At 39.0% G+C, this 17802-nt stretch overlaps 1 protein-coding gene across 1 annotated transcript; it reads left to right on the top strand.

Moving 5' to 3' along the window:
- Positions 1–6411: 6411 nt before the first annotated feature.
- LOC308090651 (actin-binding protein WASF3-like) lies at positions 6412–15942 on the top strand (the record flags this gene model as incomplete). The annotated part of the gene is made up of 8 exons (XM_080435917.1): positions 6412–6544; positions 8135–8269; positions 9526–9679; positions 10696–10813; positions 12090–12271; positions 12753–12932; positions 14758–15053; positions 15791–15942. 8 exons carry the CDS (start codon positions 6412–6414, stop codon positions 15940–15942), a joined length of 1350 nt encoding a protein of 449 aa, XP_080292043.1.
- Positions 15943–17802: the final 1860 nt, after the last annotated feature.

Genomic DNA, 17802 nt, shown 5'->3' with positions numbered 1-17802 from the left:
AAGGGGCAATCACCACTTGGCCAGGTGTGATATATTTATAGGCAGTACTACAAATTTCTAAATGGAAGAGTAGGGAGAACACGTCCTCCAACTACCTCCAAGTCAGTGAAATATACAACAGATTTAAAATATATATATTTTTAGTTTTTAAAGCCCTAAATGGATTAGCCCCACAGTCCATCACTGATCTGCTAACTCCATATTCTCAATACTCCATATTATATCGAGAAAATTATATTCTCATTTTCTTCCCTTGATTTTTAGTATGTTTCTAAGACTTTACAATGATATTACTTGTTTATAACTTGCTTTTATATGGGTGTATCATGTTGCTAGTCGCCATGGAAATCACTTTGGGTAAACTGCTGTTGTTTTTAAATGTACTATAGAAATAAAGATGACTTGACAACCACTGCAGATGTTCTACCATACAGATCGGTTAAATACAATTGTATTCATTAAAATAAGTTACGGATTGCACAGCTTTAATAATACTTTCTTTGTTTCTTTTCTAAAAGGTTGTTACAAAAACAAAAATGTACCGCGCAATGCGTGCATATAATATACTGTGTGACAGTTAGATTTGTAAAAGAGAGTCAAGGTTTATTTTCTATACTGTATGTTTATAAAACAAACTAGACTCATAGCAATATGAGTGCTGATAATTTCATGTGTTGTGTGCCTATTATCAAATGCTTAAGCCGCTGAGATCTGGGCTACATTCCATCAATCCAGACCATCTGTCATGATGTGCAACAGGAGCTTAAAAGTCAGATGCTGGATGACAGATTTATTTATTTTTATTTAACCTTCATTCGTGCAGGTTAAACCTGTTGAGATCAGCGATCCTCTTAGTTTGCGCTCACTCTACCTCTGTCCTCTTTGAATACTACAAAATGATGGAGGATACACAAAAAAAAAGAAAGTCACCCACTGCTTTCCACCTGTAAAACTGTAATGTGACAAATAAAACTGTTTCTGATGGAGTGGAGTATTTTAATACAATATAACGAACACAACTGCTTTGGTTGTTTTTGGTCTCCCTGCTCTTCTATTGATCTACCGTATCTAATTGATCCCGTGGTAGGGTATGACCACTACTGGTTGACAAGTGGTACTGCATGAAGGTCAAAAAGCTATTTCTGCACCGTGTAACTTTCCTCTTCTACCCCGGATTTGAACCCAGCTTTCCTGCGCAAGTGATGACATTTTTACCATTGAGCTAATAGAGCCTGTCTGCTTGCTCAGGGGATAAATTTAATCTTGACCATCAGGTGAAAATTCATGTCAGATCCTGTGTCTAGGTGAGACATGACCTTTGACACAATCTAAATGTCTCAATAGAAGAGCAGGGAGACAAAATATACTAATATAATAATGTATAAGTTATATTGATTAACATACTCTACCATACAGCTTGGACATTACATTTTTAGTGCCACTTTAAGTGGTTACCTGAGACTAATTTGCTGCTGTTTACAAAGTGATGTCATATGCCCTGCACCATGACGATGATTTCATAGTAGTTGCATCTTCCTGACTGATTGTATGTGAGAGTTTGCAGGTAGATGTGTATGTGTTTCTGGTTCTTTGCAACAATGTTAACCATAATGAGAGAAGTCATTAACAAATGTACAATAAATGTACAGGCAACAACTGTGTATACAGTATGAAAGTAAACAGACAATTTACAGAGTTTGCAAAGGCCTGCTGTACTGTTCCCTGAATGGAATGACACCCTCTGCACTACATCTCATGTCATTTTGGGTCTCAATAGATGAGACAGTGCCATAAAACATGCACAGTGTGATATACTTTGCACCTCAGTATGTGGTGACTTTGACAGTGATTTTAAAAGTGTGTCAAATAAGTCTAACATGATATTTAGAAGAAAGGGGGGTGTACTATAATTTTGTTAAATTACCATACTACCTACTACACTACTACCAAACTACAGCAAATGGGCAAATAAGAAAAATGCTAGCATCTTCATTAATTCTGATATAAATCACGATGATAATCATAAATAAAGTGGTAGTAAGAGCAAGCCTATTAGTCATGCACGGCGATTAGTGCATCTTAAAATAAAAGGCTCATCTCCAACAGGAGATGTTTAAATGGACGACGTGATTACTTGTGACGATCTTGATTGGATGACACAAGTAAATCTGTTCAGTTTAATCCCACGGCTCAAGCCTGGGTTTGGACGAGAGAGGCTGTCACTCAGGGTGAATCCCTCCCACCCAGGAGAGATGATGACATGACACACCGTCCACTACATGTGTAGCAGGAGGTCACCACGGTTTGTTTTGAATCCATCACTTTGACTTATTTTTGCGCTGTCCCGTCCGGGTGTACTGATACAAAACAATATGCGGTGGAATTAATCAAACTCAATAATGGGTCTGAGATTTTACTGGATTTAGGTAAGCATGATTTCTCTTTTACTACACTCACTATACTGTATACGAGCTTATACTCAAAATGCTCTTGTGTTCTGTAAAGCTTTACTAAGAATACATGCTTAACGGCTTGTTGCAATGAATCACAACTGCTGGTTTTCATTATAAAGTTTCAATTTCATTTTGTTTCTTACTTTAATTACTTAAAGGGATATTTCACTTTTTAAAAAAAAATTGGTTAATTTTATCGTCTACTCAGGCTTTTGTGAGCCCCCCAAACAGTTTTTAAGTTGCTTGATTCAGTATTTAGATATTTGATATTCATTTTATCAGACACGCCCCCTTCCTATACAAACCCATTGTAACTTCAAACTCCATTTTAACCATGTTAGATTCATCAGAAACACCCGTCCTTGTAAAAATAGAAGATAAAGCGTGTACATCTGCAATTTTTGAAAAAAAAATGTATCTTGAAAGTGTGAGAACTACTGATTTAGAACGTATTTGTAGAATCGGCCTCAAACACACATTCATTACTTACCACAGAGCCTATGTTTTCTCTCAGTACAGCAGTGTGACTGTGTGACTGTACTTTCCTGCACTGCCTACCGTTGCAAAGGAGAATCCAACTACAGACCAACAGAGTTGCATCCAGAACCAATGCATATTATGCATATAAATGTATCAACTACAGTACAGTGCACATGAACTGCAGAAGCAGGCAATGTATAAAAAATACATGTGAAAAAAAATATCACAGTACATACTGTGTACAATGACAAAATGATGGAATACATTTGCAGCAGGTGTTACTTTGGGCAGCAGGATAATCCTGCTTTTTAAAACTGAGGAGACAGGAGATAATGAACCATGCACTTAATCAGTGGGAGGAGTAGGCCTTTCAGAGCATCACAATACACCATTGAATTAATGTCACCTCTGTTTCAACTGTTGGAGACCTCAGACCAAAGGTTTCCTCTCGACACGCATTATAATCTGTATACACGCCATCTGAATGCACTGCTTCAGTCAATCAACAAGCTCTTTTCTCCATAGGTTTCAAAGATGCATAATTAAACTCACCTAGAAGAACACTTACATGTTTAGAATTTTCTTTCAGTTTTCATTTTTAACTTCAGATCAACTTGGTTAATAAAGCTATCGTTGAAAATAAATGTACCGTACTTGTGTGGTCAGACCCAATACACTAGGGCATTGGTTCTCAAAGTGGGGTCCTGGGGGGGGGGGGTACCAGGGAGTCCCCAGCAAAATTAGTTAATATAATAAAGTAGCGTCACAATCATTTTAACCACTTTAACCATATACTTAGGCTATTCAAAAATAGCAGATCTACAAGCTCATAGCGCGGCACCGAGTGCCACACACACTCACTGTGTGTGTGTGTGTGTGTGTGTGTGTGTGTGTGTGTGTGTGTGTGTGTGTGTGTGTGTGTGTGTGTGTGTGTGTGTGTGTGTGTGTGTGCTGTTAGTATTCATGTATGCATGTACAGTATGTATGCATACTGTACATATACAGTATACTATGTATATTTTGTCCTCAAAAGTAGACAAATCAAAGCTCACGTTGCTACATGTATGCATGAAGTCCTGAAACAGATCCATCCCAGTCCATAAACAGTCACTCTGCACAACAACCAAATGAATGGTGAACCCAAAGTCAAAGCTGCATCATAGCTGATTATGTGTGTGTACAAATATGTAGGTTTTCTTTTGTCTTACAGTAGTTACACTCTGTACTTTCGCCCCAAAACACCCACCCCATAGGCCATTTCTGGCCTGGGCCACCAAAGTCCACTCACCCCAGTAAAATCCGACGACCTCGGAATGGTCGGCCCCCCAGGTATTTCTGGCCACCAGAACAAACTCCACGGTTGTCTCAGGGGTACAGAGACTAGTAACTCGACAGACGTAACTCTGTCCTGGGATGTAACTCAAACAGCGCTGAGTCGGCTGAAGCGGACATCGCAACGTGCGGCACGGCGACTGGCTTGGCCAGAGCCTCTTTTGGCTCAAGTCTGCTTCAGACAGCGCACCTCTGTTGTTGTAACTGTTTTTTTGCCTCCCATAAATACTTCCTAACTTAATATTAGGGGCTGTAGTCTGTTCTGTTCTCACCAAGCGGGCCGAGTGATCTGCCTCGCTGGGGGCAAGCGGTCCGAGCCAAGCGGGACGAGTGGTCCGCCACGGCCACCACAATAGTCGCTATGCCCACACGCTGCCGGTTTTACAGATAAATCCAAAGAGCTGAATATTTTTCACAATACCGTATTCATTATCAAGCCCATCATATCGATATACAGTACATCACCACTTAAGACAGCCTTTACTCATCTCACGAGGAGAAAAGCCGGTGAAGAATGACCATTCTTACTATGTTTGATTATGGGGATGTCATTTACAGATCGGCTTGCAATAAAGGCTTGCCCCAGAAGCTTGATGTCCCTTATCACTCTGCTATCCGGTTTGCTACAAATGCCCCCTTTAGAACACACCACTGCGTTCTATATCCCTCATTAAAATTCTTCTTTACACACCCGTCAAATAATCATTGGGTCATATTAATATACAAAACTGTCTTTGGTCTGCCCCCCTCCCTATTTGTGTCATCTGCTGTATACGACACGCATTCTGCTCATTTGATTCTGCTGAAGGTCCCTAAAACAAACTCTGCACTCTGTAGGGCTGTTAACGATTATGGGATTTTACATGACGATGAATTGTCACACAAATAAATGCGATTAAGGATTTAATTGTGTTTTTGTCGTTGAACACTGGAACACATAAACATTACATTTCTGTTTGGCTTTGAAGTTGCACAAGGCAGAATTGACATCATTTAATAACTTTATACTTTCCAAAAAACATTAATAGTGGCTGCGACAAGTGGCAGACATTTTTTGAAAATCTATGAAAAAGTTTCAACATGGAAACAATTATGACATTTGTGCAAAAATAATTGCGATTATCTCAAATAATTGCGATGAGGCGATTATGTAATAATTGTGAAAAGCCTCGGTTTGTGGTCTCTTCAGTCTGCTGCAGCCAGAGACTGTAGTAACACTTTGTTTTTTAAAGACTCTATTATGGACATTCTTAAAAACAAATGCTGCTGTCCTGTAGACTGTTAGTCTGTTTATTAGTCTTATTAGTCTTAGTGTGTTGTATCTGTTGATTATGCTTTCTTTTACTGTGCTTTGTGTTTTATTACGTTTTAACCTTTTCTTTTAGAAAGTATTTTCCCTCTCCTTCCAAAGGCCTTGCCTTTAGCCAGGCCACAATTGTAAATAAGAATCTGTTCTTAATTAGTTTTTCCTGGTTAAATAAAGGTAAAAAAATAAAATAATACGGCATAAAGTGTCTATAGGGCAGGACTTCCGTTGTATGTACTTCCCCTTGAAGCTGTCTTTTTGGACCAATCAACGGTTTTCAAATCTGTACTGTACAGCATCAATGCAACTTCCTCTACTTCTGCAGTCTGCTTAGATACTTTCAGTAGCAGTTCTTGCCCAGCGTACTTAAACCCTATAAATAGTTTGTTGACCAGGGTCCCCCAGGGGTCTATACATGTTCCTCTCCCTCTACACCAAATATCTTCGCCGAAAATAGCAGATCTACAAGCTTGTCAGCTTGTATCTTTCTCTATTTATGAGTTGCTCACGCGTCAACAGTTATTGTTCCCATAACCTGGCAGATATGCCTTTCCAAATCAGATGTTAATCACCACAACACATCCATGTAGCGTTTAGAAAAACAACAAAACAAGAAAAAAAAAAATTATGGTGAAATCCTGTCAGATGGTTCACAGCCTATGACTTTATCCTGTTCCATGAGCATTATCGTTTAACCTACCCGGGTTTTGTTTACATTGTATTGTAAATACGATTTATACTAATCGGAGGCTTTTCTGAAACTTATGACTTGATAAATATCCTGTTTCCCTGCAGGAGTTACGATCCAGATGTGAGAAAGGGGTCGTGCAGGGGTCAGTCATGCCGCTGGTAAAGAGGAACATCCAGCCTCGCCACCTGTGCCACGGGGCAGTGCCTGATGGGATTGGCAACGAGCTGGAATGTGTCACCAACAACACTCTGTCTGCCATCATCCGCCAGCTCAGCAGTCTGAGTAAAAGCACTTTAATCATGTTATCTTTACAGCCATAGACCATATTCACACGGCGGCCATGTTTCTATGAAGTCAATGAAAGTAGCCACCCCGGGTGGCGGCACTTTCAATGTTAAATTCCAATATGGCCGCCGTGTGAATATGGTCTATGGCTCTCAGTGTGGGTTCCTTGGGAAGGGGGGTCCAGGAGGTCCCCAGCAAAATGTGTTAATACAGCATCACAATCATTTTAACCACTTATAAATAGCAGATATACAAGCTCACAGCGCTGCACTTTGTGCCGCACTGCAAGCTTTTATAGCTTGCTATTAAAAAAAAAAAATGAATCTTGAAAGTATTGGACATTTTTGTATCATTTGGGGGGTCCCTGGCACAAAACATTTTCAGATGGGGGTCCGCCGCCAAATACATATCCATTTGACATGAAATAGTTTGAGAACCACTGCTTAACAGTACTTTCATAACATTTGGTCTTAAGAACATTCATTATTATTATTACTATTAATTATTTTTTTCTTTTTTTTTTATTATTTTTGTTTTCAAGTTCAATTTAGTTTTAATTCTTTTTTTAAATTCATTGTTTGATTTGGTTTAGTTATTTCTTGAAAAGGCTTAGTTTTAGTTTAGGTTTTATAATAGGCTTAGGTTTAGTTTAGTTTTTAGTAGTTTTAGTGAACATGGAGTATTTGTCAGGGGCGACATTCAAAACAATCAGAAATAAATGTTAACTCAACGCTTCATCATATATTTAAAACATATTATTCAGTTAAAACAGGCAAAGTAAGACTTGACTCGTGAATGACTTGCATGTGGATTCTATTAACCAAGTAATCCGATCACTTTACTAGTATCGTAACAACTACGTCTATGTCATATAATACATTATATTATAATATAATATATAACCAACGATGGAGCTGTGATTTTAAGTTTTTTTAGTTTGAGCGTACATGTGTTATGTGCATAACTATGTCTGCGTTGTGTCTGCGTGTTTGTAGTGGGATTTTGTGAAGTTAAAGGAGCTTAGGGCTTACCCTAAAGCTTACTGTCACAGAAGGCAGAGAGAGAGAGAGTGTCTGTGTGGGTGGGTGTGTGCGTGTGTGTGTGGGGAAGGGGGGGGTGGGTGGCTTGAAACCCATAGAGAGACATAGCTACCTGTCGATAAGGTCTGTATGGAACACGTTAACCCATTAAGACCGCTGTGTCATTTTAGATTTCTTTGGCAATTCAAAAATAGCAGATCTACAAGCTCGTAGCACGGCACCAAGTGCAGCGCTACGAGCTTGTAGGTCTGCTATTTTTGAAAAATCGTGAAAATGTGTGCAAATCTTTGAATACATATATATTTTTAAAGCAAACATTTGTCATCTTTGCTTTTGGGGGTCCCTGGAACAAAAATATTTTGAGATGGGGGTCCACGATCCAAATACATATCATTTTGGGGGTCCTTGACATGAGAAAGTTTGAGAACCCCTGATATTATAGCAACATAGGTTTTTTCAAAAAACTGTTAGGATTTAGAAGACAATTTTGTAGAATCGGCCTCAGGTCTTAATGCGTTAACGGCTCTCGTTTGTTCTTCGTTTGCAGGTAAGCACGCAGAGAACGTTTTCGGCGAGCTCTTTAACGAGGCCAACACGTTCTACGTGCGCGCCAACTCCCTCCAGGACCGCATCGACCGCCTGGCTCTCAAGGTCACCCAGCTGGATTCCAGCGTGGAAGAGGGTTAGTTGAGGGTCACAGGGCACATAGCAGTGGACGGGGTGGAGGGTTATCAGGAAACACGGCATAAATTATATAAATTGCACTGGTACTGTAACACAGACAATTTACAGTACTTGACACACAGCTAACCTACTTGAGATGTCAGTATCTGCATAATGAACCACGTTGTCACCTTTTAACCAGTCATTCTTCATTGGAACGTACAATGAAACAGAAATCCCCATAAAACCTTTTCAAAGATCAGACGGGCAAAGAGCCGGGGTTGGCGCAGGGGGGTAAAGTTCCTGCCCACCACTGACCGTGGAGACTAGAGGGATTCGAATGCTCCACGGTATGTCCGGCTAGGCACAAGGCAGGGAGGGAAGCCAGGCGAGAGGAAGAGTTCTGGCACTGCACTAAGGACCACAGATTGATTGATGTACTTTATTTAGTAAGACATGAGAATAACAGTACATGGAAGTACAAATTCACAATACAAGGTCTACTAAACTGGAAGACTCATTAAGCACTGAGCTTGTTTAAGATGAGATCCCCATGCACACAAATCATGATGACATATAAGAGACAGACAGATATACACACTACTATACAGAATGTCATACAATCAGTTTACAGGTTACTGGTATGAAGAGTGAAAAAATTAGATGGGTTTTGTGATTGATGCCAAGAAGTAGCCTTACAGGCTGGTAAGGGTGCATGTTCAGCAGTCACCACTCCGTCGTTCATTCTCTCATGCCACATATCAAAATCACAGTGACGCTGTGATTGTAATTGACAGTGAGGGACTATAATTGTGCAGCTAATGCCAAAACAGGTTGCAGTGGCCTGATGAAAGCATTATATAACTGAGATCATGTTGATGCTTTTTTTAAGCTTTTTTCATTCCCATACTTTCTGATGGGACTTTTTGCCAAAGAACTTAGTCCTTTTTTCTTTTAAAGGGATAGTTCACCCCCAAAATGACTTTTCTTCTATCGATTAGTCACCCCATGTAGACTTATATATATTGTTTGTTTGTTTTTGGCGCATTTCTAAGCCAATTATTATTTTTATGACCGGCAGCAGTTCCGGTAGGAGACACAAAGGAGACTCTTTGTGTCTCCTACCGTAACCTTTGCCTACCGGTCCGCTGGTCATCAAATGATTGGCTTAGGAATGCGACAAAAATAAAATTCAAGTCTCCATGGGGTGACTAATCGATAGAAAAAAAAGTTTTTTTTTGATGAACTATCCCTTTAAATGTTATTGTTTTGCAGTCTCTCTTCAGGACATCAACATGAGGAAGGCGTTTAAAGGCTCTACCGTCCAGAACCAGCAGGTGGTGGCCAAGAGCAGCACCCCCAACTCTGTGTCCGAGATGTACAACACCTGTGACAAGGCCCCGCCTCTCGGTGCCCTCACCTCTTACAGGTACACCAGAAAAATGGGTACAAAGGTAACCAAATGGACTTACTGTCCAGGTCCATTTGGTTACATTTGTACAGTGGTGGAAAAAGTACTCAAATGTTTTATTTAAGTAAAAGTATCAATACTACAATGTAGAAGACTAGAAGTTCTCTGTTACAACGTAAAAGTCCGGAATTAAAAATGTACTTGAGTAAAAGTACAAAAGTATTGGTATCAAAATGTCCTTAAAGTACCAAAAGTAAAAGTACTAAAATGTTTGAAAATAGCAGTATATAATAGTCATCACTTCCAATTTCACTTGTTTATCCTGTGTCCTGTGTGAGTTCTCTATCCTGATTGGATAAAATTGGTATTCCAACCTGAAAATGCATTTTCTGTTTAATAAAGAGCTGGAGAGACATGGAGACTCCTGTTACTGAACAAACACTCTATAGCAATGAGTACTATCAGAATATAGAGCTATTTAACACTTATTTTAACAAAAAATAATATCACTTGCCCTACCTTTACGTCTGAGGATGATACTGTGTTGGAAAATGTGGTTCTCAGGTAATATGTGTTTAGGACTGTCACGATTACAAATTTAAGTTGACGATTAATTGTCACTCAAATAATTGTGATAAACGATTTAATTGTGTGTTTGGCCATTGAACATTGGAACATATGAATGAAAATAATTTCTGTTTGGCTTTTATGCTTTGTAATAAAAAATGGTACAGGGCAGATATGAAAAATAACTTCAAAATACAAAGAAACTATATACATATTTAATACCATATACAAATAGCAGAAATAGCTGATCTACAAGCTTTCAACGCATCACAAAGTGACGCGTTGTACGCTTGTAGATCTGCCATTTTCATATATGAAAATGTGTGAACATTTTTCAACATGGAAACGATTATGACGATTATGCAAACAAATTGTGATTATCTCAAATAATTGCGATTAGACGATTATGTAATAATTGTGACAGGCCTATATTATGTGACACTGTCATATTGTGCATGTGAACGCAGGGAAGACCACATTGATGCCATGAAGTTCTACACAGACCCACAGTACTTCTTTGAGCTGTGGAAGGAGAAGATGTTACAGGACACCGAGGAGAAGAGGAAGGAAAGGAGACGTCTCAAAGTGAGTGTGTACTACACTTTGTTGTTGCACGACGGCATCGTTAGTTTAAAAATTTTGACTTAAGTAAAAGTATCAATACTGCAATGTAGAAATACTCGAAATACTCTGTTACAAGTAAGATTCCGTAATAAAAAATTAACTTGACTAAAAGTACAAAAGTATTGGTATCAAAATGTACTTAAAGCACCAAAAGTAAAAGTACTCATTATGCAGAATATCGTATGTATAAATATATTCAAATCTTTTTTTAAATAGCCAATCTACAAGCTCACAACGCGTCGCATCGTGACGCGTTGTGAGCTTGTAGATCGGCTATTTTCAAATATCCAAAGTTTAAATAGGGCTGAAGTGGTTAATGCATGTTTTGTAATAATAATCAAAATCCACAAAGTAACTAAAGTTTTCAAATCATTATAGTGGAGTATAAGGACAATATTTGCCTCTGAGATGTAGTGGAGTAGAAGTAAGTACAGAAAATTGGAAATATTCCAGTAAAGTAAAAGTACCTCAAAATTGTACTTAAGTACAGTACTTAAGTAAATGTACTTAGTTACTTTACACCACTGGGCATTGCATGGCTAAAATGGCCGACCTACACTCAGACACAACACGTTAAGCTTGCGAGTTCGTTCGGACATCATCAATTGCCTCTCTCCGCTGGCACAATGAATCAATAGACATATTTTACATATTGTGGCATATATGTATTGCATTTATTGCTTGAAGATCTGTTATTCGTGCAAGTATAAATGCTTAATTGTCCCAGATGGACAGTTGGCAGCACAAATTAAATACAATAGAGGATCATTATGATAAACGATGCGTAGAGAATGATGGAAAGGAGTGATGGAATTGTAAGAAGAGTCTGACAAAGTTGAGGACAGGGCTGGGAAATACTGTATTTCAATATTATATCAATACTGTATCATGATGACATGAGACAAGGTATTGGCTGGTATTTTGGATGTCGTATTATTGTGCTATGCCATCGGTGTTGTCTTTTTCTGGGTTTTTTTGAGCATTGTGAGCTTGTAGATCAGCTATTTTCAAAATGTTCAAGATAAAAAGTTAATTGATATTATCATCACAATATGAATACGTCATCATCGTTGCAATATTGATTTCGAGGCATTTGGTCAAAATAATTGTGATATTTGATTTTGTCCAAGATCGCCCAGTAGAGAGGTTTTATGCAATTCCTTTTATAAATGCAAACTTTATGTAGTTGCTTCAACCTGCATGGATAACATTGTATTCAACCCCATGCCCTCACCAGGAGCAGAAGCGCTGTGTTGACAGCACGCTCCAGCGCGAGGTGAAGAAGGTGAGGAAGGCTCGTAACCGCAGAAACGAGTGGAACATGATGGCGTTTGACAAAGAGCTCCGTCCAGACCACCGGCATCCACACACCCTCCGCAGGGGAGCGTCGTCCGAGGGATCCCTCTCCCCAGACGGCAGGTGTGTGTGTAGTTTTATTTGTTTATGTCATTTACAACCACCAAGCACACACACAAACCTGTTTTTTTTCTCCTTTGTTATATATTGCAGACATATTTTAGATTTTCTGTTCTTATTTCATGTAAACTCAATATGGAATACATTATTATCCCAACATTTTTATCTTACTTATACCTTTCTTTGTTACCCCTGCCCGGGTATTATAATCACTATTGACTGTGTGCCTGTGAACAAATGAACTCTTAAACTGATTGGCAGAACTGATATAGCAGCATACGTATTTTTTTTAAACTAGGATTTACAAGACATTTGTAGAATATATATTTTAGTCTATGAGCGCGCTATGAGCTTGTAGATCTGATATTTTTGAATATCCAAAGAAATCTCAAGTGACACATATGCATTCCCGGATTGAATGGATTAAACCAAACATCAAATCAAATCAAAACAAATCTAAGTCATTGTCTGTTGGTTCCTCTAGACCCGACCTCCCGGACTTCCCGGTTCCTCCGAGGTACGTGTGTGGGAACACCCCCCCGTCACCTCTGGCGGAGCACGAATATCAGATCATCGAGGCTACGTACCGGGGCGGGACCCCCGCCTGCCCTTCAACACCACCGCCACCTCACAACGGTTCACTACTTCCACCTGTTGATTACAAGTACGTTTGGCTTTGAATCCTCCTCACTATCAATGGTTCCCAAACTGGGGGTCCACAAATGCTTTTGGGGGGGTCCCCAGATGATTAGCTTAATGTGCAGCATTGTTTTCTCACTGAACAGTAAAAAAAAAAGCAACATAAAGTATAAGTGTATACAGGGTACATTTCTTAAGTGACAATTTAAGGACTTTTTAATACCTCAAAAATAAAATCAAATAATTAATAGTAAGACCATTACTACTTGTGATCTTTTAGTTCGGCTATTTTCACAACATTTGACTCAATTTAATGCCTCAACTAGTGTTGATTTTCACAAAAAAAAATTGATTCAGTTCTAGTCATAGTCTTTTGAATCAAATTTCATTTAGTTTTAGTCATATTTTAGTCATCTGAAATGTTTTACTGTTAGTCTAGTTTTAGTTGACTAAATATCATAAGATTTTAGTCGACTAAATCTACAGTTGATTTAGTCGACTAAAATATATCTTGCCGGTGCCTTGATGGTGTCGTAATGGCTGATTGCATGCTGAAAATAGCCGATCTACAAGCGCGACGCGTTGTGAGCTTGTAGATCTGCTATTTTCAGAGCGCAACACCCGAGAGCAACCAAACATAAAATGACTTGTCTCCACTAGTCCCTCCCTAACATTTTAGTCTAGTTTTTATTTGTTGACGAAATTGTCAATATATTTAGTCTGTAGTCTGAGTTTTAGTCATCGTAGCTTCGTTTTGATTTAGTTTTCGTCAGTGAAAAAAGGTAATCGACAAAAAAAAAATCGTCATAGTTTTAGTCATAGTTTACACATGATTATTTTGTGGGGTCATGGCCTGAAAAGTTTGGGAACCATTGAGGTACTGTATACCGTATTATGTCAAATAGGGAAAGATTTTCTAAATCATCATCATCTTATTATTGTTGCCATTATTAAAGCCGGAACAAATGTTAACATATAGGAGAGTATGTTAATACTATAACTAGTACTTGTGCAGTGGTTGGAGGTACTCTCCCTACTCCCTGGTGTCAGGTAGATAGATAGATTAGATACCTTTATTGAGTCAGGCACCAGGGACAGCACAGCAGTAAACGTTACAGATACAGGGCATAGAAATACACTAGATAAAGGATGATTACCATCCAGTGGTGGAAAAAGTACTCAAATGTTTTACTTACGTAAAAGTATCAATACTGCAATGTAGAAGTACTCAGTTACAAGTAAAAGTCTGGAATTCAAAATGTACTTGAGTAAAAGTACGAAAGTATTGGTATCAAAATGTACTTACTGTAAAGTACCACAAGTAGAAAGTACTCATTATGCAGAATGTCTCATTTTACAAGTTTTCAAATAACGATCTTTTGAAAATAGTAGATCTACAAGCTCACAATGCGTCGCATCGCGACGCATTGTGAGTAGTAGATGAGCTTTCAAATGGCCGAAATGTATATAGGGCTGAAGTGGTTAATGTATGTTTTGTAATAATAATCTACAAAGTAACTAGAAACTAAAGTTTTCAAATAATTGTAGTGGAGTAAAAGTACTATATTTTCCTCTCGGATGTAGTGGAGTAGAAGTAAAAGTACTGAAAATTGGAAATACTCCAGTAAAGTAAAAATACCAAAGTACTTGAGTAAATGTTACTTTACACCACCAGTATGTATATGAATCCGAGTATGTACTATGAATCTGAAACACAGTTTCAGATTCATAGTATATGAATCATAGTATAATCTGAATCATCATATATTCATATAATAGTGGTAGTAATAGTAATAGTATAATCTGAAACACAACAGTGTTTCAGTGTTTATCTCTTGTCATTTTAACAGCCCAGTGGAATACATGGTGAGCTCTGGGCCGACCATCCCCTCTGCACAGACCGCGTTTGGCTCTCCCCAGGGCGGGCTTCCCCCGGCCCCTCTGTATGTAAGCCAGGGCTACTCCTCGCTCCCGCCCATACCTCCTCCCCCGGGGCCTCCACCCCCTGGACCTCCGCCTCCAGCGGTCCACTCCTCCTCCAACGCGCGCTCCTCCCACCGCCCAGGAGGACACGGCGAGGCCATGAGGACAGACGTGCAGCCGGTCAGAGACGCCAGGAGTGACCTGCTCTCTGCTATACGCATGGGTGAGTTGGGCTGAATGAGTCGACACTTTATACAGTATGGCCAGAGTGAAACATCATCTATGGCTGCCCTTGCCAGCGATTCCGAGCGTTTATGAAAAATCATAGAATATTTTTCTTCACAAAGATCCACCTGCCCATCGCTTTAAAAGATGTAGCCGAGTCTCATGTATTTTTCTAAATCCTTTAACATTAGATCGGACGGGGCTGGGTTTGTTGTGATCACATGATTTCCGGGTCTACTCTTCTCCAGAGGTCATAGGATCACTCATAGGTTGGCGAACCGCGCTCTCTAGCATAAACCATTGAAAACACCACTCACTCGTCAACTCGTCGATGGCAGTGTGAGCCTCGGGCCAGTGAGTTAAATACTGGCTTCGCAGCCTGAAAATCTGTTGCAAGTGGTCTCCATATATAGGGGCATGTTACTTTTGTGACATGACACGTGGTGACGTAACATGTCTACAGCGTAATTGACTCCAGGGTCACAAACGTGACGTCTGGATTTGGACAGAAATGTCACATTTGTGACATTTTTGCACCTGTTAAGATGGCACTCGTAATGTCCCATAACATGCCTGCCTGCCTGCCTGCCTGCCTGCCAAGCTCTGGTCTGATATCACACTAACAACACCAATTTGCGCTGATATCGGGCAAATACTGTCCACAACTTGACTTGTATATAATAGATAGATATGGCAGTGTGTGTGAGTGCCTTAACACGTGTGTGTTCTCACCAGGGATTCAACTGAAGAAGGTCCAGGAGCAACAGGAGCAGCAGAACAAGCCCGTTGGAAACGACGTGGCCACCATCTTGTCTCGCCGCATCGCCGTGGAGTACAGCGACTCCGAGGACGACTCTGAGCTGGACGAGAACGAGTGGTCAGACTGACCTGAAGGATAAAAAGAGTGGCATGAAATAATACATATATTATATACTCCTAGACACTGACTGACCCTTAAATGTAATGATAACAGTTGAATAAAACGTATCAGTAATGATACTAAAACCACACTAATAGGGTCACAATGCCAAATTGTGTTTTATGCACAAGAGCACACAAAAGGGGGTTTGCAAAGAGTTTACATTTGATTTGAGTTTACTTAAGTTTATTTGCACTTACAAAATTAAACAATACTTTTAGACTGTAATGAAGAGCAACACAGATGTGCAGCGTTTAACATAATGCTTATAAGTGACCACCCACCTCAAGATGGTACAGTAGTAAATAAACTGTTTACTGGTTCCCAAACTTTTCAGGCCGCGACCCCCCAAAATAATCATATTTGAACTGGGGACCCCCCACCCTGACAAGCACTTGGAATTGTAGGCATTACATTTAGTTTGACTCTGTTCCACAGATAAATATTGTGAAAATAGCCGAACTACAAGCAAATGTCTTACGTGATATTTGACAATTTGGCCAATTTGGTATTAAAAAAGTCTTATAAGTCATTAAATTGTAGCTTCAGAAATGTGCAGATAGATACCCTGTATACACTTATACTGTATGTTGGTTTGTTTGTTTACTGTTGAGTGAGAAAACAATGTTGAACATTAAGCTAATCATCCCAAAATAATTAGTTGGGAACCAGTGTGTTAAGAGTGCTGCAATAGACAGTGATGACACGCGACCTTTCAGTTAGCCTGGCCCCGTCACACTAATACAACAGACAGACAAAATGAAATTCACACTGGCATATTCCTCTGGTTCACTTTCCAGGCTACCTGTCTGTAACTTACTGTATATATGGATTTTAAGAATGTGTGATGTTTACAAATAAGTTATTTGTAATGATGTGGACTACACATTTTACTCAAGCACTTTATAGTCAAAGATACTTTCTTATTTTTAAACTGCTTGAGCATGATAGGGAGCGCAAACCCCTCAACATACCAAGAACATAATCCTCTCTCACACACTGCTTTTATGACCTTCAGTGGTCAGCAACATGACCAAATATTAACTAATAGTTCCTCACTTTTATTAGCTACCACATCTGTCAGTTTTTGATTGTCCCATAGTGTCTGCATCGTGTACTGTGTGTGTATAATTTTGCTGTCTCAGTGCATTCCCATTTATTGTCATATGGCGTCTGAAAAATAAAAGTCCAATAATCTTTCAATATCAGCAGGTCTTCACTTTGTTGGCCATCTTCTCTCTTTCTCTATTTTACAAAAAACTATGTCAGATACTCTGGATATGTAGTAATACACATAACATTAGACTTAAAATCCAATCTGAAAGTTATCAAATCTAAGTGTAAAGTGGTGTTGCATTATTTATGTCTTCACGTAACTGCATTTGCAGAACCACATGTCCACTGGGTGGCAGTGTTGTACACATGACTGCAGGAGTTTGGAAAATGCATCCATTTATAATAACTTTATTTATATAGCATACTATAAATATATAGTAAACATTCCAGTTTGTACTTGTCTTTGTGCATAATATCGAAGTTCAAGACAAGAACCTTGTGTCATGGAAACTTGTTAGCTACAGTACAATGCTGCTTATGTTATCTTGTAGTTGTAGATGGCTAATGTCTGACTGACTGGTTGTTTTCAGTGGTGTAAAGTAACTAAGTACATTTACTAAATGTTTAAAAAATATTATACTTTACTCCAATACAATTATTTTAAAAAACTTTAAAAACTTTAAAAACAAGTTACTTTGTAGATTTTGATTATTATTACATTAACCACTTCAGCCCCATATATATATATTTTTGCCATTTGAAAATAGCAGAT

The sequence above is a fragment of the Gymnoscopelus braueri genome (genome assembly GCF_963280865.1).
Source record: "Gymnoscopelus braueri genome assembly, chromosome: 8".
Lineage (NCBI taxonomy): Eukaryota > Metazoa > Chordata > Actinopteri > Myctophiformes > Myctophidae > Gymnoscopelus > Gymnoscopelus braueri.
The sequence above is the reverse complement of the archived record's forward strand: the minus strand, read 5'-3'. Positions and strand labels throughout refer to the sequence as shown.